Source organism: Etheostoma cragini, chromosome 24 (genome assembly GCF_013103735.1).
Source record: "Etheostoma cragini isolate CJK2018 chromosome 24, CSU_Ecrag_1.0, whole genome shotgun sequence".
Lineage (NCBI taxonomy): Eukaryota > Metazoa > Chordata > Actinopteri > Perciformes > Percidae > Etheostoma > Etheostoma cragini.
The window spans coordinates 10,950,810-10,977,481 of record NC_048430.1 but is presented as its reverse complement, the minus strand read 5'-3'; the positions used below and the strand labels follow the sequence as shown (position 1 = coordinate 10,977,481).

The following is a 26,672-nucleotide window of genomic DNA, read 5'->3' as shown; positions in this document are numbered from 1 at the left end:
AGATTGTCTTGACCAGGACCACACTCCTAAATGCATTGAAGCAACTGCCATGTGATTGGTTGAGTAGATAATTGCATTATTGAGAAATTGAACAGGCATTCCTAATAATTCTTTAGGTGAGTGTATCACACACAGCAAATAAACCGATAACAGATACAGACCACCTTTTGCAATGTGCATCCCACACGACACCTTTTCACTGACTAACACCACTACCACGTCCATAGTCATTGTGCCAAAACATGAGAAAAGCGTTGCCTTTGGCGGCTTATTTGCAAACGCTTGCTAATGGCTAACGGCCGCTTGATTTATCTCAATCCAGCAATCCAGCAAATACATGGTACCCTAGGGTTATTTGAAAAAAGGGGATTTAACGTCGCCGCTCATTTTACACACAAAAAAACAAAATGCAAAGGGAACATTACCTTTTTTTCACGTTGCTTTTAAGCGGTATGCACCCCCACTAACCGGGAAATGTTAACACAGCATGTAGGAGGAATACAGCGTCTCACGCAGCGAGGAGTCAGAGAAATGGCGGGGTTCGCTAACGTTAGCTTCTTGTCTCATCTCTTCTATTACAGGCTTCTTTTAATCAGCAACCCAAATCAGAGAGGCTCAGAACGATGGATGGGCTTGAGTTGTTCACATTTAGACAGAGAAATCATGAACACATGTTATATCTTCACCTTTTTGTAAGTTGCATATGTTTTTCTTAAATACAGGCTGGAGATAACTCGAGAAGTACATTGCCTCAAACAGATGTTAGATTTTACGTCCATAAAGCGTTTGGCGGTTTATAGAGAGAACTTCTGGGGAGTCACTTTCAACATGGACTCGGTCTACAGTGACCACACATACTCGCACTGTTTCAACCATAAAGGTAAGCTGATGATTGCTTTTAGATATTAAGAATATGGTAGTCTTTTTGCCATTGGACATGTACAACAAAATTGGATGCAGTCCTTTAAGTGCAAAACAGTGTTTTTAATTGTTTCTCTGCTGTGTTTTTTTTAAGCTGTGAACTTTGCACGTAATTTTGTACTATAGTGTACTTTGGAATGACGATAAAGAAATCTTGAAACTTGAAAAACCCAAAGGGCATGTTTGATGCAGATCAAATATAAAATCTGATTACATGGTCTGAGCTTAGTTCAGAATCCCTCATTGCTTTTGAAAAACCCATTTCCAAGATTTGATCCAATCCGTGATCCGACATCCCACTGAATTACTTTTGAAAAACTGGGCCCTGGTGCACCAAAGTTATCCTATGTCCCAGCTCAGTAATGTTCTCAGACAGACAGAATTTTTTGGGGTCTGCATTGTGATGCGTCGATGCAATGATTCATTTCAACGTCCCTGTTGGAAACCAGGGTGGAGGAACCTACGTCCCTATCAGAGTGAATTTAGCTAATTAGCAAAGTATTGTTAAGATTCACATTAATGGTTGTTTGAATTTGTTTCAGCTTTACATTCAGATGTCCAGAAAGTGATTGTTGGTGAAGAACATCAGCCGGTGTGGAGCTCCAGACTGGACCAGGAGGACACAAAGCCCCCCTACATTAAAGAGGAACAGGAGGAACTCCAGATCAGTCAGGAGCAAGAGCAGCTTCAACGGCTGAAGGAGGCTGATGTCACCAAGTTTACATTCACTCCTGTTCCTGTAAAGAATGAAGATGACAAAGACAAACCTCATTTCTCACACATTAATCAAATACAAACTGTAGAGATGAAAACAGAAGCTGATAGAGAGGACTGTGGAATACCAGAACCAGCAAGAAACTCAGATCCAGATACACATTTACAACCAGATACTGATGATGAGACTGGAGACACTTCTGAACCTGAGACTGATGACAGTGCGGATTGGAAGAAGACCAGAGAATCTCTGTCATGTTTAAACTCTCTGAATAATGAAGTCCCTGTCAGTGATTTGAAATGTAGAACTGGTGAGAAAGAGGGTTGGAAAATATTTGGCACCAGTGGACATCTAAAGAGACATTTGAGATCTCACAGGGTGGCCGCGGGTCCTTAAAAAGTCTTAAATCACGTTTCATAAAATTAAGCCCTTAAAAAGCATTAAATTGTCTTAAATTCAGATTGGATAGGTCTTAAATATGTTTGTGTCATGTCACGGTGAAAATGCAGGCAATCTGTTGTCATATTTTTTTTTTCCGGTAGGCTTTGCGCTGCGTTGTCGCGGTAACATAAGCCCATTTGTACATGTCCTATCCCCTGACCAATCGGCTATCCTAACCTTAACCACTCGAGGTCAAATGCCTAACTCCGACCAATCAAGCTGCTTCGTGGGCGTGTGTTGGCTTTAAAACAACGAGTATCCTTGGTTAAGGTCGATGACTGAAAATGCTTATGAAGCGAACTGCGTTATGTGTCGGAAGATTTTCAAACGTGGTAAAATTGGGATCAGAGCGGTGGAATCGAACGTACAAAGCAAAAAACACAGAGACTACGTAAAGGCACGCCACATACCCTCCATCGCAAGTTTCTGCTCCACCGCTAGCAACGATGTCAACGCTACAACGCTAGGTTTTACGATGGAAAATCCACAGCCAACAATACCAGCTGACTTACGAGCAGTTTGTGGCTCTACGCTAACACTCCGAGCAGAGGTGATGGGGGGGGGGCAGAGGACCGTGACAAGACACAATTCATACAGGTCAAATGACGGGACTGAAGAAGTGTTCCAAGCAATGTTTCCAGATTCCAGGCTTGTACAGTCATTTACCTCTGGAAAAGACAAGACCAGATATGTGTCTAAATTTGGATTGGCGCCATATATAAAAAAAGACCTCATCACGGAGGTCCAAAAATGCGGTGCGTTTGTAATTATGTTCGACGAGACTGAACCAGAAAACCAAAAGCAAACAACTGGTCTTGCATGTGCGTGTATCGTTATAAATAGGTAAGGACACTCAAAGTCACAGTGCAAAGTCACTGTTTTGTTTATTATAGTATATGAAATGTTTTCCAAGTATATTCACAAAAGCTCAGGAGTATTTTCAAAACTTTAACAAAAATTGGTCACATGGAAACCTGAAAACACATATAGATATACACACACACACATACACACACATTTCCACACCGCAAAACACTCATACACACTGCTGTCTACTCTCTCTCTATGATGAGTCCTCCACAAACTGCAACCCATCCATCTGAGTCTCTCTCTCTCTCTGTGTCTGTTAGGCACACAAATCATGTAAGAGTCTTTGCATTTTAAAGGCAGCTGGGATTGGCATTTAATTAATTTTTTATTAAATGCCAATTAGTGTTTTTTTTAATCACTTGATGTTATTTCACTTGATGTTATAACCATTTGTTCAAGGGACACAAATGTTCTAAAAATATTGTAATAATATAATTTAGGACAGCAATTACATTTTTGTGGTATGCTTTCACATTACACACATTAAGACAATGTTCTTAAACTCAACCGATTATTGTCATTTTACCATACTGTTAATTTTGTGTTTACCTGGAAAGATTACTGCATATTTCCACTTTGTATTTCCATCGTAAGTTTGGTCTTAAATTTCATTTAGAATTGGTATTAAAAAGTCTTAGAGAGTTCCGTAATGGCGGCGGAGAAGGTGCGGTCTGTTGTGGCAACGCTGTGAATATTCAGAAATTAAACCCCGAGCAAGAACAATCTTTGCAGAGTCTTGTTGGTGGCCGTGATGTTGTGGCCCTCCTCCCCACCGGGTTCGGGGAGCGTTTGATTTTCCAGCTCACTCCGATAGTGGGGAAGAAGTTGGCCAAGGTTAACGCTAGCAATGCTAAGGCGGCATTACGACCAAATGTTAGCGATTCATTATGGCAGATCCTGAGTGGCTCTTGGTAGATCCAATAGTTTTAAACTTCAAAGGGAACCCGCCTTCAAGGAGGTTAACACTTGTCAATGGAGAGAGGTCAGACTCTCTGGACAAATGAAATGTACCAGAGTCTGGTAGGACCAGGCTACTGGACCAGAGTCTGGTAGGACCAGGCTACTGGGCCAGGATCTAGTAGGACCAGGCAACTGTTACTTAGTTTAGGAAACTAATTGGGTTGTTGGGTTTGGGAAACAAAAACGCCACAGTTGAGTTTAAGAAAGGAAGAACAGTACAGTTAGGTTTAGGAAAAGAATGTGACAGTTGCGTTTAGGAAAAAAAGAATGCAACAGTTGCGTTTAGAAAAAGAAGAACGGGACAGTTGGGTTTAAGAAAAGAACGGGACAGTTAGGTTTAGGAAAAGAAGAACGCAACATTTTGTTTAGGAAAAGAAGAACGGGACAGTTGCGTTTAGGAAAAGAAGAATGCAACAGGTTTAGGAAAGTAAGAACGCGAAAGGTTTAAAAAAAGTATTTCATATTCATAATGTAATTCATAGTGATGCCTTGTTCAGGCATCACTGAATTACATTTCCAGGAGGCTTCAAGGGGTTTTGCTCTAACAAAAAAAAAACATCTGAAAACATTCTAAATGTCAGCTTAAGTTTCTGAGTGTCTTTGTGTTTTGCTGTTTTGATCTTGTTGATGTTTTCTGGTTGCAGTGTGTTGTTGGCAGGATGTGTACTGTTGTTAACTGCCTCATTGTGAATCTGAAAGCTTTCTTTCACGGAGTGTCCTGGATCACAGACTTGTCGCCAGGTCACATTTCAACTCGTGGTTTGTAAAAATGTGTAGTTTTGGTTCCAAAATAACAAACGTACCCTGAAATCACAAAGTGGCCACACTCTATCACACTATGACAAATTATTCATCCAGACACGCTGCCACAAATCAAACGGTCAAAGAAAAACTCCAAAGTGAGATCATCTTTCTCTCGCAGCCTTTACTAATCCCACTTTTGAGAATACTGAGAAACAGATTTTATATATTCATCACCCACACATGCGGGTTTCTGTGTACCCATATTAGAGCTGCAAAGATGAATCATGTAGTTGTAAACTGTTCAAATAATCACCAACTATTTTGACAGTTGATTAATCATTTTGAGTCATTGTTTATGAAAAAGTAAAAGTTCTCTGATTGCAGCTTTTAAAATGTCAAGTTAGTTTCTAGTTTCTTCTCCCCTCTGCAAACCCTTACCGAATATCCTTAAGTTGTGGACAAAGCGAGACATTTGAGGACACCATGTTGGGCATTTGGGAAACACTGATTGACATTTCTCAATAAGTTCTGACGATTTTATAGACTGTTAAATTGTCCAATAAAGTCTATATTTGTTAATAGATTCTAAAGTAAAATTTTATTTCAGAAATGTTTTTAAAACCCCAAATAAGTCATGGGTCAATTTGACCCGAGGGATACGGGAGGGTCCCGAAAGTGAAGACAATACAAAGGTTTTATTTTTTTTTCTTCTTTTAAATTGAGAAAACACTATTTTTAGGGGCTGTGCAGATGTTCATGTGTGATTACTGAGAAATTGCAGCACAAGAGGGCCGTCTCTCAGCTGGGGAAGTTCCATGCTTATATCTGTTAGTTCTAGTCTTCACCTTAAAGTGGAGTTTCCCAAAGAAATTTCCCTTTGTCCCGGTGTACATCACTCGCTTCAGGCTACTATTAAATACAACTCATTCACACATGCAACCATGGATGTTTCTATCTTTGGGCATATTGTGACATATTTTCCTTGTAGCCGGACCTTGAAGCTGTTCGGGCAGAGATAACCGAAGGATGTGGCTGCTGTCGGTGCTGGTGCCTCTTCTCAAGCTGCATTTCTGCGGAATCAAAGTTCTTCTCTATCAGACCTTCAACAGATCTTTTACGCTCCCAGGTCAGCTCCCAGTCTAATATATTGTATGAATGTCTTTCTCTGTGTCGCTTATCTTAGTTCATCAACGTTATCATTTCTCCGGCACACATGCCAAAAATGCAGGCGGTCAAAGCAGAGAAAGGGGAGGTAACAGAATGGCCCATCTGAGCTGTCATTTCTCAAAGGCAGAGCAGGATACCCTGGGCTCAGTTTACACCTATCACCATTTCTAGCCACTGCGGGACCATAGCCAGGTTAGGGGAACTTATATTAATGTTCAAAAACCTCGTGAAGTAAAATGTTCATGCCATGGGACCTTTACCGAATCATTAGTTAAGGATACCATTTACGAAGCATTGGCATGTCATACAGTAACTAATCCTTAGTGCTGAAGACCTTCCTGTTCTAACATAGTCCACATACTGTATGTTCAGGAAATGAGGAGTGCCTAATGTTTTGATGTGGTCCCCCCTCTCTCCTCCCACAGTCTTGCCCAAGCAGAATGGAAGAGTTGCCATTGTGACTGGGGGTACCAGAGGAATTGGCTTTGAGACAGCGAAACATCTGGCAAGGCTTGGCATGCATGTTGTCATAGGTAGGCTCCTGCCCAATCACACGCCTTCAGCCAGGAGATTGGAGATCACACAACAGGAGATTGGTGTCAGACGCGTTCTCACTTCCCGCAGATCATAGTTTTGTACTATTTTTGGTCAACATCCTGAAGATTTAGCAGACAACATTGCAAATGAAAGCTGGACTGCATCAGCATTAACATCAGAATTAGCGTTACAGTGGTAGCTTGCTGGTTTTACGTTTTTACAGGTATGTCTGGCAACCTGACCCGGCTGTTAAACTGGGCAGTTGATACCAACACACAAGCCAAAACACAAAAAGGAGAAAGTACTTGCATTAACATTGTTGTCAGAAAAGAGTATTTCCGCTTAGCGTGTTTTCTTATTATTTTATGAAGCATTGGGGTCATTTTTGGATTTATTGCAGTAGAAGTACTGTATTTCAAACTGAAAACGTAGTTTAGATGTAGGATTGGGTGAATATCTGTTGGACATTAGCTTCTGATCTCCATCACTTCCAGCTGGAAACGAGAGAGAAGAAGGCGCCGCGGCCGTCCGGAGGATTCAGGAAGAAGACTGCGAGGGAAAAGGTAAACTATCTCCCGGTCCTCCCCGTCAACAACCGTCTGGTTTAAAATGTGAAGTGACTGAGCAGCGAGCTAAAAGTAATGCTGCAGTATTTAATCTTGAACTTGCACATAAATTATAAATGGTAAATTGATAGTTAATCTTCAGCTGATTGATTTTTTAGCAAAACAATTAAATGATTATTATAGTTATTACTTAATAAAAATTTAAAAAAACATTGCGCAGGGAGGTTAGAAGCCAAAAGCGGCTTTTGAAGATAAAACCGCTCTAAATAACACTATTTATTCGGAAAATCAGAGAAAATTAACAATAATTGATGATTTGAACTTCTTCCTATACTGGTACAATACTTTAATAACTTATTTAAAGTTATTCTGCAAATTAGTAACAAGTATGTGGCTGTCAGATACATGTAGTCAAAGTACAGACCCTAAGTACAAGTACATTTACCTACTAAATGTAGTGAATTGTTCACTTAAAGACCTCATATTATTCTAATTTGTAGGTTCATCATTGTATTTGGAGGTTGTACTTACATGGTACATCTCACTTCTGTTCCGTCATTGTTGGGAGTCTCACATGCGCAGTAAGGACTACTAGCCAGTCAGAAGCAAGCTGGAGTGATCTAAAACAGACCCTCTTTAGTCTGCAAAGCTTTTCCAGTACAAGAGTGGAAAACACACTAGGTCAGCTTTTTCCAGTTTAAAGTGCACTTTAAATGAAATTCTACTTACATCTTTCCAAGAGAAAAAATATTTTTTAATATATTTTTATAAATCAGCGCTATTGGTCAAACTTTATGTCTGTCTGTGGGTTTTTAGAAATATTTAAACAGTGTAGAGTTAAAGCTAGGGGTGCATGATTAAGAAAATGTTACAATTTGAGTCAATATCAATTTTTAGGCTCACAATCTGATTCTAAATCTATTTTTGATTCAAAAACGCAATTAAAGTGCCCATATTATGAAAAGAATAATTGGGATTTGGGGGGTTATTTTATGTCTCTGCATACAAACTTGGTGGCTAACCGTAGTATGCTAGCTCGTTCTCAATGGCAGCACACTGCTACAACACCCACTAGTTTACTATTATCTCCATAAGAACTACTTCCTGTCCCTGTTGTGCATGTATTCTACAAGTGGCCCTTGTCAAGAAGAAGTCTCCCAGCTAATCCTGCTTTGGACTTACCAAAGCTGGAGAAAGAGTCATCTAGCTGATGGGATCTTACCTCGCTACTGAGCATATGTGACTCCCAACAAAGATAATATAGAAGTTTGATGTCTCAATCTGGAGCTAAAACAGAGACCTAAACACAAAGGGTGAAAACAGGATCTGCAGCAATGTGCAGTCCAACAAAAATATGGTGATATCTGAAAATGAAACCATGTAAACGTATTCTGGTACAACCTCAAAATACAATGATGAACCTGAAAGCTATATTGAGTGAAATATCCAATCTTGAAAACTAACTCTTCCTAGCCTGTTCATGTGCATGGTAGACTCTGTCAGAGCTCTGAGAATCTGTGCTAATCTGGCTTTCTGTTCCCAGTTGAGTTTGCCTTCTTGGACCTGACTTCTCTGAAATCAGTGCGACAGTTTGCTCAGGCTTTCCAAAACCGAGGGCTCCCCCTCCACGTCCTGGTTAACAATGGTACGTTGCACACACTCTCACACTGAATGCACCGTACCGACTGACACACTTCGTAGTCCAAAACCGTGTGTCCTTCTCGGGTGTAGCTGGAACCATGATGCTTCCTGAGAGACAGACGCAGGACGGCTTTGAGTTCCACTTTGCCCTCAACTACCTGGGCCACTTCCTGTTGACCAACCTGCTGCTGGACACACTGAAGAGGTCAGGACGGCAGGGCCACTGCTCCAGGGTGGTCAACATGTCCTCGGCTACGCACTACGCAGGAGTGGTGCACATGGACGACTTAAACAGGAGGTGAGATATTATTGGCCAATGTTAGGCATTTCCCAATCTATCTGTATCGGCATTTACAATTATTGGCCATTTATAATGGACGATTCATCAGAATCATAATTGATTTCATTATCTTCTTTTATCTTCATGCATTGCTGTCGGTGTAATATAAATAAATATGACATTATTATTTTGATTATTGGCTTAAGTCATGAGGGCAAAAGTGTCTGGACTTTTTGGGAGAAAATGTATGTATTTTGTCAACTGTATAAGTTATGATGATTATTTCTTCACAGTGTGACTCCCCAGACATATGAGAAGAGTTTTAGAGGAGATTGGCTTAGCTTGTACTGCTCTGTGTGCTATCAATACATATCTGGAAGATTCATATTCCGTTTTATTAATTTGTCTTTAAGGTCCTACAACCTTTTATTAACAATCAAGTGACCTCAATGCAGCCTAAATATTATGATAACCCAGTTTGTCCTGAAAAAAAAGATCTTCATATCTTGACTGTAGACAACAGGGTTGATATTTAAAAAAAAAAAATTGAAAATAAAACCAGACGGACAATGAATTTGTAAAAATGACCTTAGCATGGACACCTCAAAATATATCTCCACAGGGGATTGCAGGGGAACAAACTTTAAAATCAGAAGTCAGATTGAGTATTTGTGTCTGTTGCTCTCCAGGAACAGCTACAGTTCCCTCGGTGCCTACGCCCAGAGCAAACTGGCCCTGGTCCTCTTCACCTACTACCTGCAGGAGCAGCTGAGGGCCGGCGGCTTCCCGGTGACCCTCAGCGCCGTGGACCCCGGCATGGTGAACACACCGCTCTACGACAACCTATGGAGCATCGCGCAGGCCCTGAAGAAACCGGTGGCCAAGATCCTGTTCAGGGTAAGACTTTCTCTCTGTCTCTCTCTTCTAGATCTACAGTATCTATCAATCTCAGCGAGGAGGAAATTATATTTTGAAAAGCATCTACAGTAATATTTTGCACATAGAAGACTAAAACATGTTTTTTTTTACTTCATTTGCAAGAAAGTTAGGCTGTTAGGGCAGTTATTGTGAGAGTTCTGATAAATAAAATGTTTAAAAATATAAATTTAAGACATGAAAGTCAAAGTCCTTTGAACAAAAACACAATAACAAAAAAAATAATAAGTTTTGCAAACAGGGACGTTGTAAAGCTTCCTCTGGTGGACAAACTCTAAATGATTCTGATGAATGAATATTAAAATTAAAAAAGATTTTATCGGCCATTATAAATGCCGATTTAGCGAGATCTCAACTTTGTTTTGCGAGCTGTTGAGTTTTATTTGCAAGATCTCGCAAATCCAACAAAAACCTACTAGCTAGCTAACCTAGCTAGCTAGTAGCACGCTAGGCAGCAGTAGCAGTAGCGCTAATATAACTCGAGCTATCGCAAATAAAAATCGGCATATTGCAAAAGTAGATGTTGTTTTTTTTCATTTTTTTTTTTCATATCACCTCCAGGGCTCCGTACCATACTAACCCTAAATTATGTGAATGCCAGCGCTAACTAAGTCAATGCTAGCTGCGCTAAGGGTTGGACATAACATGTGCTTTGCTGCATGTCATTCCTCCCTCTCGCTCCCCTTTCATGTCTTCTGCTGTCCAATGAAAATAAAGGCTGAAAATGCCCCCAAAAAACTATCTTTAAAAAATATTTTTAAAAAAGACCTCAGGGAATTTCTTTGTTCTTTCCTTCTCAGACTCCAGTTCAGGGAGCGTCCATATCTGTCTATGCTGCAGCTGCCGCTGAGATGGAGGGGGTGGGGGGCTGTTACTTGTACAACGGCCACAGGACGCAGTCCTCGGATACTTCCTACAACTCTGAGCTCCAAGCCGAGCTGTGGAAGAAGAGCTGTGAGCTGGTGGGCCTCGAGGAGGCCTGACACCTCACCACCGGTGACTTGATGACTATGATCTAATCAAATAGCAACGCGGATTTCGGTGACCCATATTGGTACCTACACTTCTCTCTGATGCTAACGGACGTTAGAGGCAACTGAATCATTGCCATGTGTCACGCGCATTAATATACTACACTTGGCACCAGGTTGCGTTAGCCTAGCGTTAGCTAGCAGCTAAATTAAACACTGTTAAAATGCTCACCTAAACGGTGTAAAGGTTTGTCTTTATTTCACTGGAGAGGATTACAACATCGGAACGGACAACAGTCTGAGCTGCCGTTGTCTGAAAAACCGCAGATGTTGCATTCACTTGAAACTCGCCAGCCTTGTGCTGCCTTCAAAGTTAGTGGCCTTAAGGCTGTTTTGTTGCGCAGAGCTTTTGCCTTAGCCTACATAAGCGGCCTGATGTTTATACTTGTGCGCTGGTGTGTGTCGAGCCAGCATATATGTGTGTGTGGGGAGTTTGTGGTAGAGCGAGGGAGAAGTGAGAGAGTGACAGTTAGCTTTGGAGCGAGTACCAAAGTGCCTCCCCTGTGTTTTCTGACCAAGGTGGGAAATCTTTAGCAGGAAATGTTACCCCTCTCCTTTTAATGTTGTTTATAGAGAAGGAGAACCAAAAAATACAGAGCCAGTTAAAATTTTCAAGAAGCGGGGTAGGGTACTTTTTTTTAAAGTATCGGTTCAGGTACCAGCGCCGCTTTTAAAAGTGTTGTTTTAGCACCACTATCAGAAAAAAAACCTAACCCAACCCTATTCTCTATTTGCCTCTGGTCTGCTGCCTGAACTGTTCATTTCAGACCTGGAGACTGTATTCCAAGCAAATGTCCAATTTATTGTTGCTATTGCACACAAACGTTTCCCATCAACACTGTTAATGATGCCTTTTTCCAAGCTGCATTCATTTAAATTGACTAATTTCAATATTGTGTATGAATGATTGCCTATTAACACTATGTTTAAAAGAAGCAAAACAAAATGCCTTCTCTTTGACCATGTTCTTGTTGTCCTCTAGGGTCCAAATAGAAAACTAAAACTTTTCTGAAGCTCTTTTCAATGATTTTGACACTTTCCCTGCATTTTTGTACATTTTTTGGGGCCCTTTTTAAAATATTTTTGTCACTTTTTGGTGCTTTTTTTTTCACTACCACCAGCAAATACACCAATTAACTCAACGTAATTTAGAGTTCTCGCTTCTGATTGGTTAGTTCAGTCACAGGGAAGGTCCAAACAAGGAAATGGTGTTGTTGTCAAGGGGGTAAGCTTCTCCTCTCTAAGCGTAGCTCACATGGCGCCATTTTGATGCTACCAAGCCATCATCTGCCGTTAGCATCCCATTGACTCCCATTCATTTTGACGTCACTTTGACAGTGAATAACTTCATATCTGAAGACTTTAAAGACTCTATTTGTCCGTTGTTTATTTCTAATGAAACACAACAAAGTATAAAACGCTCCGTTACCTTGTACCTCACGTTATGGCTCCGTAGCAGACGTTTTTTGTAAAAATAGGCTACTGATTGTGTCGTAACCATGCCACTTGCTTTTGTGTCGCTGCATCAGAAATTTGGTTTTCTTTTAAAAATACTGTCCAAAAACATAACGTGGTTGGTTCCATATACAACCACATATTACTCTTTACAAGTAACATTAATGATCAGTTCTCTATTTTCATTGAATTTGGGTCTTTTATTAAATTTTGTAGCGTACTTTATAGCATATAACAAAAAGTGCAGAAAAATCGACAATTACATCGGAAATTGGGGACAATTTTTTTGCGAAAAAAAGTGACAATCTTTTAAAAAAACGTCACCAAAAATAATAATTTTAATTCGAAATTTGGACCCTGAAATAAAATATAAATTGCATGGTCAATGGCAAGACAACACAAGGGTTAAGATGTTGTTGTTGTGGTGAGTTCAGTAACGTACTGCATGAGAAAGTCATCCGTCTCCATCCTGCTGTCTATTCTCATAAAGAGTGATCCCTCACGTTACATAATCATAAAATAGCTTTTGTTTATTTATCTCTTACATTTTTATATAACCGGAAGTGTGCAAAGACCTGGTACTACACACTACGGTACAGTGGGTGGCGGTGTGCACCTAGGCCGCTGTTTATGGTCTGCCATTTAAATCAGAGAAGAAGAAGACCACTACGTTCAAGTTACCGACCTAAACACCGGAGCAGTCAGCGGAGACTAGACGTTATTTGAGTCATATAACGGTAGAAAACCCGAGCTGTTAGTTTGTTAATCCGAGATGGACCGACACCGGAAACAACCGGAAGCGAAGCTGCGAGGAGAAGGTTTGTTTTCTTTCTGCTCTGCTAAACCATTATGCAGCCTGTTAGCCGGAGCTACCTCCTCAGGCGGATTCATTAAGTTCCGGTGTCGAAACATGAAGCAAGAGATGGTGTTTGGTTGTGCTTCGATACTTTGCGGAAGCTGTGGTGTCGACAGAAACAGAAGGGCATTAGCTGTGTGTTGTACATCCGCTATGTTTAGCACTCTTAACAAAGGCCTTAGCTTGCTAGCATTAGCCTTCCATTTGACGATGGAACTCCTTAAAAACGTCGTATGGCTAATTCGAACCACCGTTGAACTAACACAGGACGACTCGAGTGTTTTATAGAAAATAATATAGTAGTTTGGCTACGTTGAAATTACAGTTAAAGGAGAATTCCGGTCAGTTTCAACACGTAGCTCTGTTGCTTGTAGATTAGGAGTGCTGTCAATAGAAAGACAAATGAAACCAATTGGCGCTGCCTACACTGTGTTATCCTCCTGCTAGCGTTAGCACCCAACAGGCTTAAACAGGGCACGTTGTAAACGTGTTTGGCCTCTTAACATGTTTAAAATGTCATTACAAGTGCCTAGCCACGTGAAGTGATTCCTTCCGAGGGAACACAGTAAATCTGACCGCTGTAGATGTGAAAGTAATGTATGACCGTTGTGCTTATTCAGCTGTGTTTAGTTCCTGTGTGCAAGAATGCTTAGGGACCGAAAATGCCAGGCAGATGTTCTTCTGGTAATACCCAGCTGGGAACGCTAGGCCGCCTTGGAGGCACCATTTTTTTTTCAGCCGAGTCCGGTTGCTAAGATACAGAATCTATGGGGAATGAAAATCAACAGCGGCTATACATTCATAGCCGGCGATTGGCACCATATGGGTTGGCACAAAGGAAGAGTTTGCTGAGCCCTCTTCACGTAAACAGCATCAGTTAAATTGTATTTCACACTATGGTACATTTGCATTTAATCGGCGTTTCACATGCCTGCTGAACTGTAAGAATTCAATTCAATTTTCTTTATAGTATCAATTCATAACTAGAGTTATCTCAAGACACTTTACAGATAGAGTAGGTCTAGACCACACTCCAGAATTTACAAGGACCCAACAGTTCTAGTAGTTTCCTCCAGAGCAAGCAACAGTGTGACAGTGGCGAGGAAAACTTCCTTTTAGGCAGAAACCTCGGACAGACCCAGGCTCTTGGTAGGCGGTGTGTGACGGTCCGGTTGGGGTTAGTGGAAATAACAGAATCGCGGAGCGGTCTGCTACACTACTGTAGGCCTATAGGCTATTGAACATCACAGAAAACATTTCACTTGTTAAGGTTTTGTGTTCATAACACTATTGTATTAGTGTACAAATTAGCTACAACAGTAATAGCAGTTACCTTATGTAACTGCTACATGCTTCAACTGATGAGTAAAACGTGCTAATCTGGAATAAGATACAGTTATACCCTGTTCATACTAATCAAATGAACTGGACTTGTTGTAAGATGCAAATGCGCTCTTCCTTTACAGCATTATATACCAATTCATTTAATCTTTTGAATTGTTAACTGCAAAATTTTGTATTTTGCTTTACATAAATAAAGATGTTTTCAAAATAAATGTGTGCCTGGGAAATATATCAGAAAGCAGGAAAGGAAGGTTTTGGAAGAGATTTATACTCACAGACTGTATAATAAAAATTCATTCATTCATTCAAACGTTTATTTAACCAGAATAAAAAAACATCCGTGAGATTAAAAATATCTTTTAAAAGAGTAAAAATGGCTGCAGCGCAGTTTGAAATGGACACAGAGACACTTCCAGGTAAATACATAGACACACTTTCACTCATCATATTCAAACAACAATGTCATCACAAAACACATGGGTCCTAAATATAATTTAAAAACAGTGACACACAGACTGCCTTTTTGCAAGGTTCTATTAACAAGCCTTTAAAAGAATAAAGTGAGACAAACTGCTTCAACTGGACTTCATTCTGAAGCTGATTCCATGCAGATGGTGCTCCAAAATTAAAAAGCCTTTATGTCAAAGTCAGTGCGGGCTTTAGGGACTGTCAATAAAAAAACAGATCCTGTGAGCAGGTGATATGTCCCTGCAGACCTCGGGAGGATGTAACTGTTCATATAAGGAGGAAGAAGTCCTAATCCTGCCTTATAAATAAAAAGATGCCAGTGTATCCAACGCTGAATGGAGAGGGAGAACCACCCAGCCTGAGAATACAGCAAACAGTGATGAGTGAGAGATTTTAAGTTTGTGATGGATCTCAAGGCTCCATGAAACAGTGTCCAAAGCATGACGACACTGGGAGGTTGAATGCATGTATAAACTATCACCATAGTCCAACACAGACATAATGTTGTGTTTATGCTTCAAAAGATAAACAGGACTTAATTCTAAAGGAAAAAAAAAAAATTACTTCAATTTCAGTTTTTAACCAAATCCTGGACATGCAATGTAAAAGACAGTGATTGGTCAATGGTAATGCCAAAGTATTTGTAATGTGACACTTTTTCAATTTCTGTACCAGAAAGTGTACAAATGGTTGGGACATTGTTTTTAGTTGACTTTCCAGGTGTGAAAGTCATGACTTTAGTTTTTTAGAGTTTAGAACCAATTTTAAAGTAGCCAGATTATGTTGCAAGATGTTAAAAGTGGACCGTAAATTTGTGATTGCTTGACCTAATGTGGACCCGGAACAACAGAGAACAGTGTCATCAGCATAGTAATGATAATTTGTATTTTTTATATTATTGCAGGGATTGTTTGTATAAATGATAAAAAGAAGAGGCCCAAGGGTTGAGCCTTGAGGCAACCCTATATTTATATATGTAGGGAGGCAGAAGTGAGGCAGTCTTCTGGCACACATTGTGTTCTCCGTGATAGGTACAGTAACTGTTGAACCATCCCACTGCTTGTTATGATAGTCCAGTAGAGGTGATTCTTTGAAGGAGTATTTTATGGTCCACTGTGTCAAAAGCTTTTGACAAATCAATAAACCATGCTGCACAGTGCTGCTTATTGTCCAAGGTTTTGACCAGGTCATTGACAACTTTTGAAACGTCTATTATTCTATTATGTTGTTTCCTGAAACCGGATTGAAGATCCGCGTCGATTTTTAGAAAATATGGTTCCAATTTGTCTAAATTGACAGTCCAGGATGGGAAATTATTTTTTTTGCCCAATTTTACCAGCCACTTATATTTTTTAGCAGCCATGTTTTGAGCACTAGCATATTTAAATTGTTTCAGTACATTATTTTGTATTCATAATACATATTTTATAAATACAAGAAATTAAAAAGTTAAGAAAAGGAAAAAAAAACGTTTATTGCCACATTTTGCTTCTGCGGTCCCATCTTTGCATGGCAGTTCACTTGGTATGAGACTTGAATGACTTGTGGTCTTTTATTGCCTCTAAGGTTAGTTGTTCCTTTAACAAACAAATTGTTTTCATTTTCTTAAAACTTTATAGAATGTAACTGAGTCCTTATGCATAAGTTAAAGGTGCAGTCTGCGACAACCCTGACCACTGAACCACAAAGTCTTCACTTTAAAATGACCTTTATAATTTCCTTGAGCAAGGCGAGGTGTGCCCAGTATTTACTGGGCAAACTTATTAGAGTGAATTAAGCTTATTAATATTGTTACATTTACATTGATGGCCGTTTTGTGTTTCAGCTTTACCAACAGATGTCCAAAAAGTGATTGTTGGTGAAGAACATGAATGGTGCTCCAGTCTGGACCAGAAGGACACAAAGCCCCCACGCATTAAAGAGGAGCAGGAGGAATTCTGGACCAGTAAGGACGGAGAGCAGCTTCAAGGGCTGGAAGAGGCTGAAATCACCAAGTTACCATTTACTCCTGTCCCTGTGAAGAGTGACGATGATGACGAGACACCTCAGTTCTTACAGCTTCATCATAGACTAACTGTAGAGATGAAAACAGAAGCTGATGGAGAGGACTGTGAAGGACCAGAACCAGCCAGGAACTCACATCCAGATACACTTTTACAAATGTCTAGCAGTGATGCTACCTCACAATGTTACAAACAAGAAACTAAAGTGGCTGATGATGATTGGAATGAGACCAGAGAACCTCAGACAGGTTTAAACTCCTTGAATAATACTGAAGACCCAATAAGTCGTATGACTTGTATTGGTGGTAAAAAACTGTCAAGTACCTCTGAGTGTTGGGAAAGATTTGCCTGCAAGACACTTCTGAAGAAACGCACGATCGCCGAAAAGATTCTGTTTAGCTGCAGCATTTGTGACCAAAGATTCACCTGGTATAAACAGCTCAGGAACCATCAGTGTGTTGGTCGTCAGAGTCAAAATGAGGAGAACAGAGAAGCAGAGCCTTCAGCTAGCAACTCAACTAAACAGATTAAAAAAGAAGCTGATGGAAAGGACTGTGACGGACCAGAATCAGACAGTAACTCTTCTGAACCAGAGACTGATGACAGTTATGATTGGAAGGAGACCAGAGAACCTAAGTCAGGTTTAAACTCTCTGAATAATAATGAAGGCCCTGTCGGTGATTTCGGGTGTAGTGCTAATGAGAATCAAAGTATCTGCTCTGAGTGTGGCAAAAGATGTGCCACCAATCGAAATATGAAGAGACACATGAGATCTCATACAGGAGAGAAACCATATAGCTGCTCAATTTGTAGAAAATATTTTGGAAGGAGACAAGATTTACAGACACACATGAGAATCCACACAAGAGAGAAATTCTTAAGTTGCTCGGTCTGTAAGAAAGCCTTTACGGTGAGTGGAAATTTACTTAAACACATGAGAATTCACACTGGAGAGAAACCCTTTAACTGCTCAGTGTGTAAGAAAGCTTTCACAGAGAGTGGAAGTTTACATAAGCACATGGTAATCCACACAGGAAGGAGACCTTTTAGCTGCTCAGTCTGTAAGAAAGCTTTTTCAGTGAGTGGAAATTATCATAGACACATGAGAACCCACAGTGGAGAGAAACCGTTTAGCTGCTCAATATGTAAGAAAGCTTTTACAGTGAAAGGAAGCTTGAAGACACACATGAGAACCCACACAGGAGAGAAACCATTTAGCTGCTCCGTCTGTAAGAAAGCTTTTACAGTAAGCGGATATTTACAGGCACACATGAGAATCCACACAGGGGAGAAACCATTTAGCTGCTCAGTCTGTAAGAAAGCTTTTACAGGCAATGGAAGTTTACAGAAACACATGACAATCCACACAGGAGAGAAACCCTTTAGCTGCTCGGTCTGTAAAAAAGCTTTTTCAGTGAGTGGAAGTTTACATAGACACATGAGAACCCAACACGTGGGAAACCATTTAGCCATGTAAAGTCGACCTATAGTTTAGAAGGAGAGCAGATGAAAATGAAGAGTGATAAGAGATATATAATATAAAGGGGTTCTTTAGAAATCTAAATTTAAAATCTCGTAATTACATCTTAGGCTTTAAAATAAGTAAATTAAAGTATTATTCTGACAGGTCTTTAAAAATGTTTTTCTGAGATCCTTGGAACTCCAAAGATTAACTTGTTCACTTTTGCAACATAAAATGGACTTGAAATGAAATAAGCAGCCTATCCATGCACCCCAGCCCTCTTCAAAATGGCAGCTGGGTCTCCAGTCTCCACACCTGACTGTCCCTATAAAGGCAACGACTACCATTATTATTTGCTCTTCTCCATTTCTTCACTCCAGAAGGATTAACGATTCTACTGCATCCACCAGCAGGGGGTCCAGATCAGCTTTCAGCTAAAGCATGGCCTACTGAAAAAGAACTGACGCAGAAACTTTTCTCTATGAAATGACACAAATGCCTTCTTAGAGTAAACAAACTAGAATCACAGACTTGGAAAAAAATGTCTCAAGGACTGGTGCTATCAGCTTCAATCCTGCAGGATTGGGATAAAGCACAACAGAGTCGTCATTTGACCTCAAAACCATAATTCTCCCAACTTGGCTTTCTCACAATAATGAAACTGCCACAGATAACAAAGGTTTTTTTCTGTGGTCATCCTGTGCTGGCAGTTGCATAGTATCAGCAGTTATGCAACGCTCTTAACTGTTTAATAACTTCGGTTGAGGGACATGTATTTTTATTTTGTTTTATTTTTATTTAACCTTTATACTCAAAGGTTTCCATCCTTTTCAATGACAAGTTTACATCAAAAGTCATGCACACAAAAAACAGTAACGAGCAAAACTCAAAGAGTGGAAATTAAATACCACTTGTGTAAAACCAGTAGCAGAAGTAGTTCCTCTAACCTTAGAGTTTTTGGTTAGAGTTTTAGAGTTTTGTATTGTATTCTGGAAACTGTTGTTTTGTATTCTGGAAACTGTTTTTAACTCCCTATTAATCGTAGCACTTTGAGATTTCTTTTTGAAATGTAAAGGGCATTATAAATAAATGTATTATTAGAGTTTGTTGCAGAGTGTTCTATGTGCTTGGGGCATCGAAGAAAGGCACTTTTTCCAAGATCCGAACGCACGCAGGGAACCCTAAGAGTTATCCAATTGTTGGATCTGGTTTAATAGAAACAAAGATTCCAATGTAATAGTAGAGAGGAAGTTTATCACTAATGGCTGTACAAACAAAGACAGTGGTAGTGGTAACTGCACCTCAAGGAAAGGGAACCAGCCAACCTTACTATAGAGAATGCAGTAGTGTGTTTTATAACTATCATCGGTGATAAATCTAAGGGCGTAATAATAAATAGTCTATGCTTATATATTACATCACCATAGTCTAATATTGACAAAAATACTGCCTCTACAACTCTTCCTACTAAACAGTGGAAAGCTAGACCGGTTTCTGTAGGCGAGGCAGTCAATACAAGTCTTAAATGAGAGTTTCTCATCAAGCCACAGTCCGAGTAATTTATAATCAGCAACTCTCTCTATAGGATAGCCATCAACAGTTAAAATATGGAGTTTGTAAAATCCACATTTCTATCTCTTGAAAATAACATATTTGTTTTTTTGCAAGTTAAGGACTAGTTCAAGGTCAGAGAGAGTGGCCGGTAAAAAGTAGTAATTAAAGGAAAGCTGCAAGTTGTCAGTAGTGCAAGTTGTCAGTAGCAGCCTGTGGGGTACCTGCAGTACAGTAAAGAATAGTGTCATCTGCATACACATGGGCGACACAACCATATGAAGAAGAGACTAGCTAATTAATATAGATAGTAAAGAGTTCAGGACCAACACAGAGCCTTGTGGGACACCTTTTTGTTATGGATAAGAAATCCAAATGGCCAAATTTTTATTTCACACATTGACGCCGTTAAGACATGTAATTATGAAACAACGCACAGCGCTCCCGTATCAAAGCCAATATCGGACCACTTTTTTAAAATTAGATTGTGATTGACCTTGTCAGTCAGCTGATTGAAGCCGGTAGACTCCAGCCACAGTCAGTGGGTCCGGACCCTGATGGATCTTTAGAGCAAGAAATTGATTATGAGACAATATTTGACATATATTCCAATCTATTAATTGGAATTAATGCTACCCAGACCTATATGTGTTTTACATTTTTGCTTTAGTCAAGTTAGTGGACATCCACATTGCTAAGTTGATGTTAATTCAGGTCTCACATCAGCAGTCTTGCATGTAACTAGCATCCTCTTTTGTAACATGGCACATTTAATTACACATTTTAACTTCCAGACAAGCACACTGTAATAGTAAGCAAACCTCTTGCTTTACACCCTTTGATTTCACTGAGGCAGCACAGGAGACTTATGTCCCCCTTATAATTTTATTTGAATGTTTAATATGTTTTTTTATTTATGCACATTTTACAAAGGCAAATTCAACATAAGTGTACTTATTGTGGAAATGAAACCTTATCTGATTCTGATGGATGTGTTATAAGACATTAATACAAGGTTTGAGGTGGAGCCCTGTTAATTCCTATGGGAGTTGTTCTGTGTCATATACGCCAAAAACAATTCTACGCTTCCGGATTTGCTTTTGCGAGATGCAACACACTGACCACCAAATGCAACTTCCTGCTGGGCCCGTATAGTTTACATTGTAGTGCCGTATTTAGTTGTAAAATAGCTTTTCTTGGCTTGAGCGGTTGTTTTTCAAGTATAAGTCTAAACAAAGAAGGCCTTAACAAAGACCATCTTTGATTTCCTAATCACAGCTCTGCCATTTTGTCTTTGTCTTTACAACTTGCACACACACATCCTTCTGCTTCAGTCTTTGAGTTGAGTCAGATGGTGTATATTATACTTGTGCTTTATTCATTCTGTGAATAAATGCTTTTGAATATACACACGGTCTATGTAACTTTGTACAAAAGAGAATTTGTTAGTAATATGCACTTTTACTAGTTAGTTATTAATTTCATTTCACTTTATTTATCTTTTCATGATCTTTTCAAGTTGTTGCCCCAAAGATGTGACTTAATTTACATTAAATCCCATTGTTTAATTATGGTGGTTCCTAATTATTTTGAATTACTGTTTAAACCCCTTTTGGTCACGCTTTCAAGTCGTACTTTGTATCAAATTAGACCATATCTGGAAATAATGTTTTTATTAGACAGAATACAAACAGTTATACCTGAACATATCCTGTAATTAGTACATAAAGAAGATATAATAAGCTCACCTTCTATGAAATAAGACCAAAACAAGAAGTTATTTGGTTAGACAGTAATAAGAAACCACACACCTAATTTATGCTGTAACTAGAAACAAGGAATTGTTTGGAAACCAAATTATTAGAAGAAAAGTACTGGTAATGTCAAACCACATCGTCACATCCGACGCAACTTCAAATGTTTGAACATTTATATAAAAAAAAATGCATTACCTTCAATGTGTACATATGTACAAAAATATAAATGTGTTTGGGGAAAATTCTGGTTTATTCTGGTTAAACGACAGGAACAAAACCAAGATGGAACCAATGACCACTAATGCAAACAGCCTGTTCGAAATTAATTGGACACCTTGTTAGTGTGCAATGTGGTCTGTGGGCTAACTTTGCATCTCCTCAAAAAAATAGCTTCATGTACTAAGTTACAATTCTTTCTGTTGTTGTTACTTTCATCTAATGAGGGTAAGTACAGTTTCAACGAGTTCTGACTTGAGAACAGTACATTTTGTGTTTGGTTAAAGCCTGTTGATGCTGCACATAAATATCTATCCACTCAAATGAAGAACTTTCTGTATAAAGGCTATAGCGCTTCATAAAACATTATGTATTCATACTTTATTATAATATTTATTAGGGATGAGCGAGTACAGCATTATCTGTATCTGTATCTGTTTACCACATGAATTATCTGTATCCGTATCCGTACTCAGACTGGGCGGGGCCTAAACCGGAAGTGGTCAGATTTAACCCGGAAGGGGGTCGGGTTCTCTTGAAATGTTAGGGTCTCTAACCGGTATGTTATTTAAGCATGCAATTGATATGAGTTGATATGAGTTGATCAAAAATTGTTATATTTATTGCTGATTTGAAAACTATTTACATGACAGCATCAAGCTTCAGATCAATGGAGTTGTCATGGTAACAAACATACAATATACAGAACGTTTTGGAACAATGAATACAACACATGCAGTTGCAATTATGAAGTAAAATGTAATGAACAAGAGTTTTCATACTCAATATAACTTTCTTTTTTTAAACTTTTTCTTTTTTTTATGATCAGTGTGATTTTTTGTTGTTTTTGGTTATTTTTTATTTTTTTTATTTCCACACCAGGTATATGTGTGTGTGTGTATGTGTGTGTTTGTGTGAGTAAGAGAGAGACACAGAGAGAGAGGGGGCGGGGGCGGGGGACAGCTGACAGTAAAAAAAAAACAAATCTCCGATGGCAGAGACGCAACGGGAGTTGCATTTAAACCAAGCAGCTTGTCTGAAACACACGTTTACCAGAAATCTACTGGTTAATATGTAAGTACTACAAACCAAAGTTAAAAACAAACCTGAAGCTGAAGAAACCCTAAACGTTAACGGAACAGATCCGCAGACCCGATTGACTGACGGAGCGGGAGAGAGAGAGAGAGAGAGACAGAGAGAGGCCGAGGGAGCGCATTTCTCCGTGTTCTGTGTGTGTGTGTGTGAGATTGATCTGAGCGGGTTTGTAGGCGGAGGGGGGGGGTCGCTGTGATTATCACAGAACGCTGCGCGGCCAGTTGAGGAGTTGTATTCAATCCGAGCACGGATATTGACTCATATTACTCGTATAATACTTGTACTCGGCAAAAGTGCTTTATCCGTACCGGATACTCGTTTCAGCCGGATACTCGGATCACCCCTAATATTTATATCATAAACATAAACTTTAAGGACTGGTAGATGAAAAAATCTTAATGAAGTTCAACTGCTGTTTCTTGAGTGTCTGTCCAGACGCAAGTACAAATGAAGCTGCCGGTCCAACAGCAGCTGTGTCATATGTTCACATTTAAGAAAACGTTAAAACATTTTCTTCATTAAATGACCTACAAAGCTCTGAATGGTCAAGCGACATCCTATCTTGAAGAGCTCTTAGTGCTTGCAGACACGTCAACCCTTCACCTCTCTGCTTCTCTTCATACTCGACAGATTCATTTACCATATAATCAATAATATAATAAAACTAGAAGGATAAGTCAAGAATGAGGGACAGTGAGGTGGAGGGGGCGGCGATGTGAAGGAGTTCATACAGATAAGGAGGAGCAAGGTTATGGATGGCTTTGAAAGTATGGAGAAGGATTTTAAATTGTATTCTGAATTGAACTGGAAGCCAATGGAGCTGCTGAAGAACCGGGGTTATATGATGAAATCAGGGGGTTCTGGTGATGCCACGAGCTGCTGAGTTCTGAAGAAGTTGAAGTTTATGGAGGGATTTTTGAGGAAGGCCAAAAAGGAGGGCGTTACACTAGTCAAGGCGGGAGGTGACGAGGCTGTGGATAAGGATGGAGGCAGTGTGAGTGGTAAGGGACGGACGGAGGCGGTTAATGTTGCGTAGGTGGAAGTAAGCAGATCGACAGATACTATTTATGTGTGACTGAAAGGAGAGGGAGGAATCGAGGATGACATGTGACATCACCGTTGGGTGGGGTTTAAGGTGCATGTGATGAAGACTGAGGTCAGAGGTGAAATAAACTTGAACTTTACCGGCCAAGCCACATAAGGTCCCGACTGCCTGATTTGAGGTCTTCCAGGCCACAGAGTGGACGAGAGGTCAATGTCAAATAATCAATTTTCATCAAAACAGCATCATTGACCTAAATTAACAGAAATTGTTGATGAATAAAGCTAATTGTGTATTATAGTCTATGCTGACGTTTTCTTCTAACATCTTGGCAATGTAGTTTACACCTGGGTGAATCACATTTAATGCTTTCTTGGTACTATCAGCCTAGTACTGTAGCTTGGGTAAACTTTGAGATGGAACCCAACAACAAGGTGCTGCTGGGATTTGAACCGAGGATCTCCTGTTTACTAGACATGCACTTTAACCAACTAAGCCACAGCACCTTTGGAAGTGCTTCTGTAATATTACTGCTTCAATTCTCTTTCACCTCTCTTTTCACAGCGAGTCTGGATGTTTTTTCTCCACTTTGGTTATCTGGTCTGTTTCAGAAAGAAGGTTTAGTGCAAACTCTTCAGAGTTTGTTACCCCTTAGACGAGGGAAACTATGAGGTTTTTCAGCCCCTTATGAGGTCATAAGAGGCAAGGTTACCTCCCCTTTTTCTGCTTTGCCCACTCAGAGAATTTGGCCCACCCATGAGAGAGAGACATCATGGCTTTCAAAGGAGCAAATTGGTAGTTGGTCAAGGCCACACCCCCAGCCTCCACCTTGCCCCCTCCCCTCCTCAAAAGCTACAGACTTAGAAATGGCACATACTGAGGAAAGCTCATTTTGTGAATGGCTCTATTGGTTGTAAGTCTGCACCACGGCTGAATTTTGGGAAAGAGACTTTGGATACAGTATTAGGGGACCACTAAGATCTATATAACAGAGACTTCAGAAACAGTATTAGGGGACCACTAAGGTCTATATAAAGTGACTTCAGATACAGTATTAGGGGACCACTAAGGTCTATATGAAAGAGACTTCTTGTGTTTGGTGTGTTAGTTATTGTGCTTGGCCCTAAACACCTCCAAACTTCATTATCTAAAGATATACTCTGAATGGTATGGTGTAAACTGTAGAAATTATAAATTATTGCCCTGGCCTCCAGCACTACTGTCAGAAATCTAGGAGTTATTTCTGATAAGGATATATCCTTTAACGTCCATCTAAAACAAACCTCAAGAACAGCCTTTTTCCATCTTTGTAACAGTGCCAAAATTAGGAACATTCTGTCTCAAAACGATGCTGAAAAACTAATCCATGCATTTGTTACTGTACAAATGCATGGACTACTGTAATTCTTTATTATCAGGATGCAAATAAGTCCCTGGAGACTCTCCAGCTGATCCAAAATGCTGCAGCACGTGTTCTGACCAGAATTAAGAAAAGAGATCATATTTCTCCTGTATTAGCTTCTCTGCATTGGCTTGCTATAAAATCAGATTCAGATGTCAGATTCTCTTCCCTGAGCAATCTATCCATCATTGCAGAGCCATTATTGCCGCACAATTGCGTCTCTCATCAGAGATTCTTTCATGTCTCCAAACTAACCCCACTAACACAGAACGTTTAGGGAACGTTAGGGAACGTTAGTTTTTGGTTCTCTAAAGGTTAGTTCAAACCAAACCAAAAACTAACGTTTAGGGAACGTTCCCTCCTGGGTATAACGTTCCCTAAACGTTAAGAAAACCAACCAACCGTAACGTTCCCCTGCGGTTGCACCGTACCTTCACACAACGTTCCCGCTTGGTTTTTTTTGGTTGCTTTTGGTTGTTCTGAGTATTTGAATTACCACAAAGGTTTGCTGTCACTAGATTTAAAATCACCCAAAAAATATTGTACTTATACAATCTAAGTGAAATATACTGCATAGCAAGATCTATTCATTTTAAGGCTGATATCAATTTAGCTTGAAACATTATGTTTGTGCTTGCATTTTTTTTTAACAGTATTAGTTAAAATACTTAAAAAACAAGAATCTATCAATAGAACGATTTTCACAACTAAGAAAATTCCCTTCTTTAATTTAGTTTGCAAACCGAACCGTTCCACCCCCTACCCAGTAGGAGAGCCTCTGCTCTGAGGAGACCGATTCCGCGTTAAGCGAAGAAGACAAAACCACGCACAGACCGACCATGCTGCACGACTTGGAAAGCTTGCGAAAAGGTAAACAAAGTACTTTACAGTTTAATGATGTTGTGGTTTTAATGGGAGGGTTTGTGGTTTAACATTTAACTATTTCCCTCGTACGGCTTTGTTATATTCCAGTTCGGATCAGGTTGACCAAAAATAAAAGTTTGGCTGAAGTAAACAACTTACTTTAGCTTTCGTTTTCTACGTCGTCCGCTATCTTGCTAGCTATGCTAGTCATGCACTGAGCTGCTCCAAATCTTTTCTTTTTAGTAAGCTGTTTGTGCACAAACCATGTTGTCAATGCTGAGTTTATGTGTTGAGCCCCAGGCGAGACTTGGAGTAAAGTCTCATGCTGTGTTGAGCCTTCTTAGTGTT

The 26,672-nt window shown here is 39.7% G+C and overlaps 2 protein-coding genes and 1 non-coding gene across 4 annotated transcripts in view; 2 read left to right on the top strand and 1 right to left on the bottom strand.

The window, feature by feature from the left end:
• The first annotated feature begins 615 nt into the window (after positions 1-615).
• The window catches only part of LOC117939505 (zinc finger protein 501-like), a 197,132-nt gene continuing 171,075 nt past the window's right edge, over positions 616-26,672 (top strand). Inside the window, exons 1-4 of one of the 2 annotated variants that reach the window (XM_034864916.1) lie at positions 618-880; positions 1,464-1,988; positions 17,691-18,266; positions 18,351-19,092. In XM_034864916.1, coding sequence (XP_034720807.1) covers positions 760-880; positions 1,464-1,988; positions 17,691-18,266; positions 18,351-18,412 — 1,284 coding nt within the window. In that variant the 5' untranslated portion in view covers positions 618-759 and the 3' untranslated portion in view covers positions 18,413-19,092. Of the gene's footprint in view, positions 881-1,463; positions 1,989-17,690; positions 18,267-18,350; positions 19,093-26,672 lie in introns of those variants that run through there. The other variant, XM_034864920.1, reaches the window with a different exon arrangement.
• Positions 5,544-10,774, top strand: LOC117939523 (dehydrogenase/reductase SDR family member on chromosome X-like). The gene is made up of 7 exons (XM_034864952.1): positions 5,544-5,777; positions 6,244-6,351; positions 6,850-6,918; positions 8,465-8,566; positions 8,653-8,860; positions 9,532-9,739; positions 10,579-10,774. Exons 1-7 carry the CDS (start codon positions 5,678-5,680, stop codon positions 10,759-10,761), a joined length of 978 nt encoding a protein of 325 aa, XP_034720843.1. The 5' UTR covers positions 5,544-5,677; the 3' UTR covers positions 10,762-10,774.
• trnat-agu lies at positions 24,491-24,564 on the bottom strand. Its single transcript has one exon. It is a non-coding gene; the product is annotated as a tRNA-Thr (tRNA).

Excerpts from the sequence above, each read along its gene's own strand:
- LOC117939523 (XM_034864952.1), top strand. The coding sequence starts at position 5,678 with ATGTGGCTGCTGTCGGTGCTGGTGCCTCTTCTCAAGCTGCATTTCTGC. Across the intron at positions 5,778-6,243 it reads CAGATCTTTTACGCTCCCAG|TCTTGCCCAAGCAGAATGGA; the intron begins GTCAGCTCCCAG and ends CTCCTCCCACAG. Across the intron at positions 6,919-8,464 it reads AGAAGACTGCGAGGGAAAAG|TTGAGTTTGCCTTCTTGGAC; the intron begins GTAAACTATCTC and ends TTCTGTTCCCAG.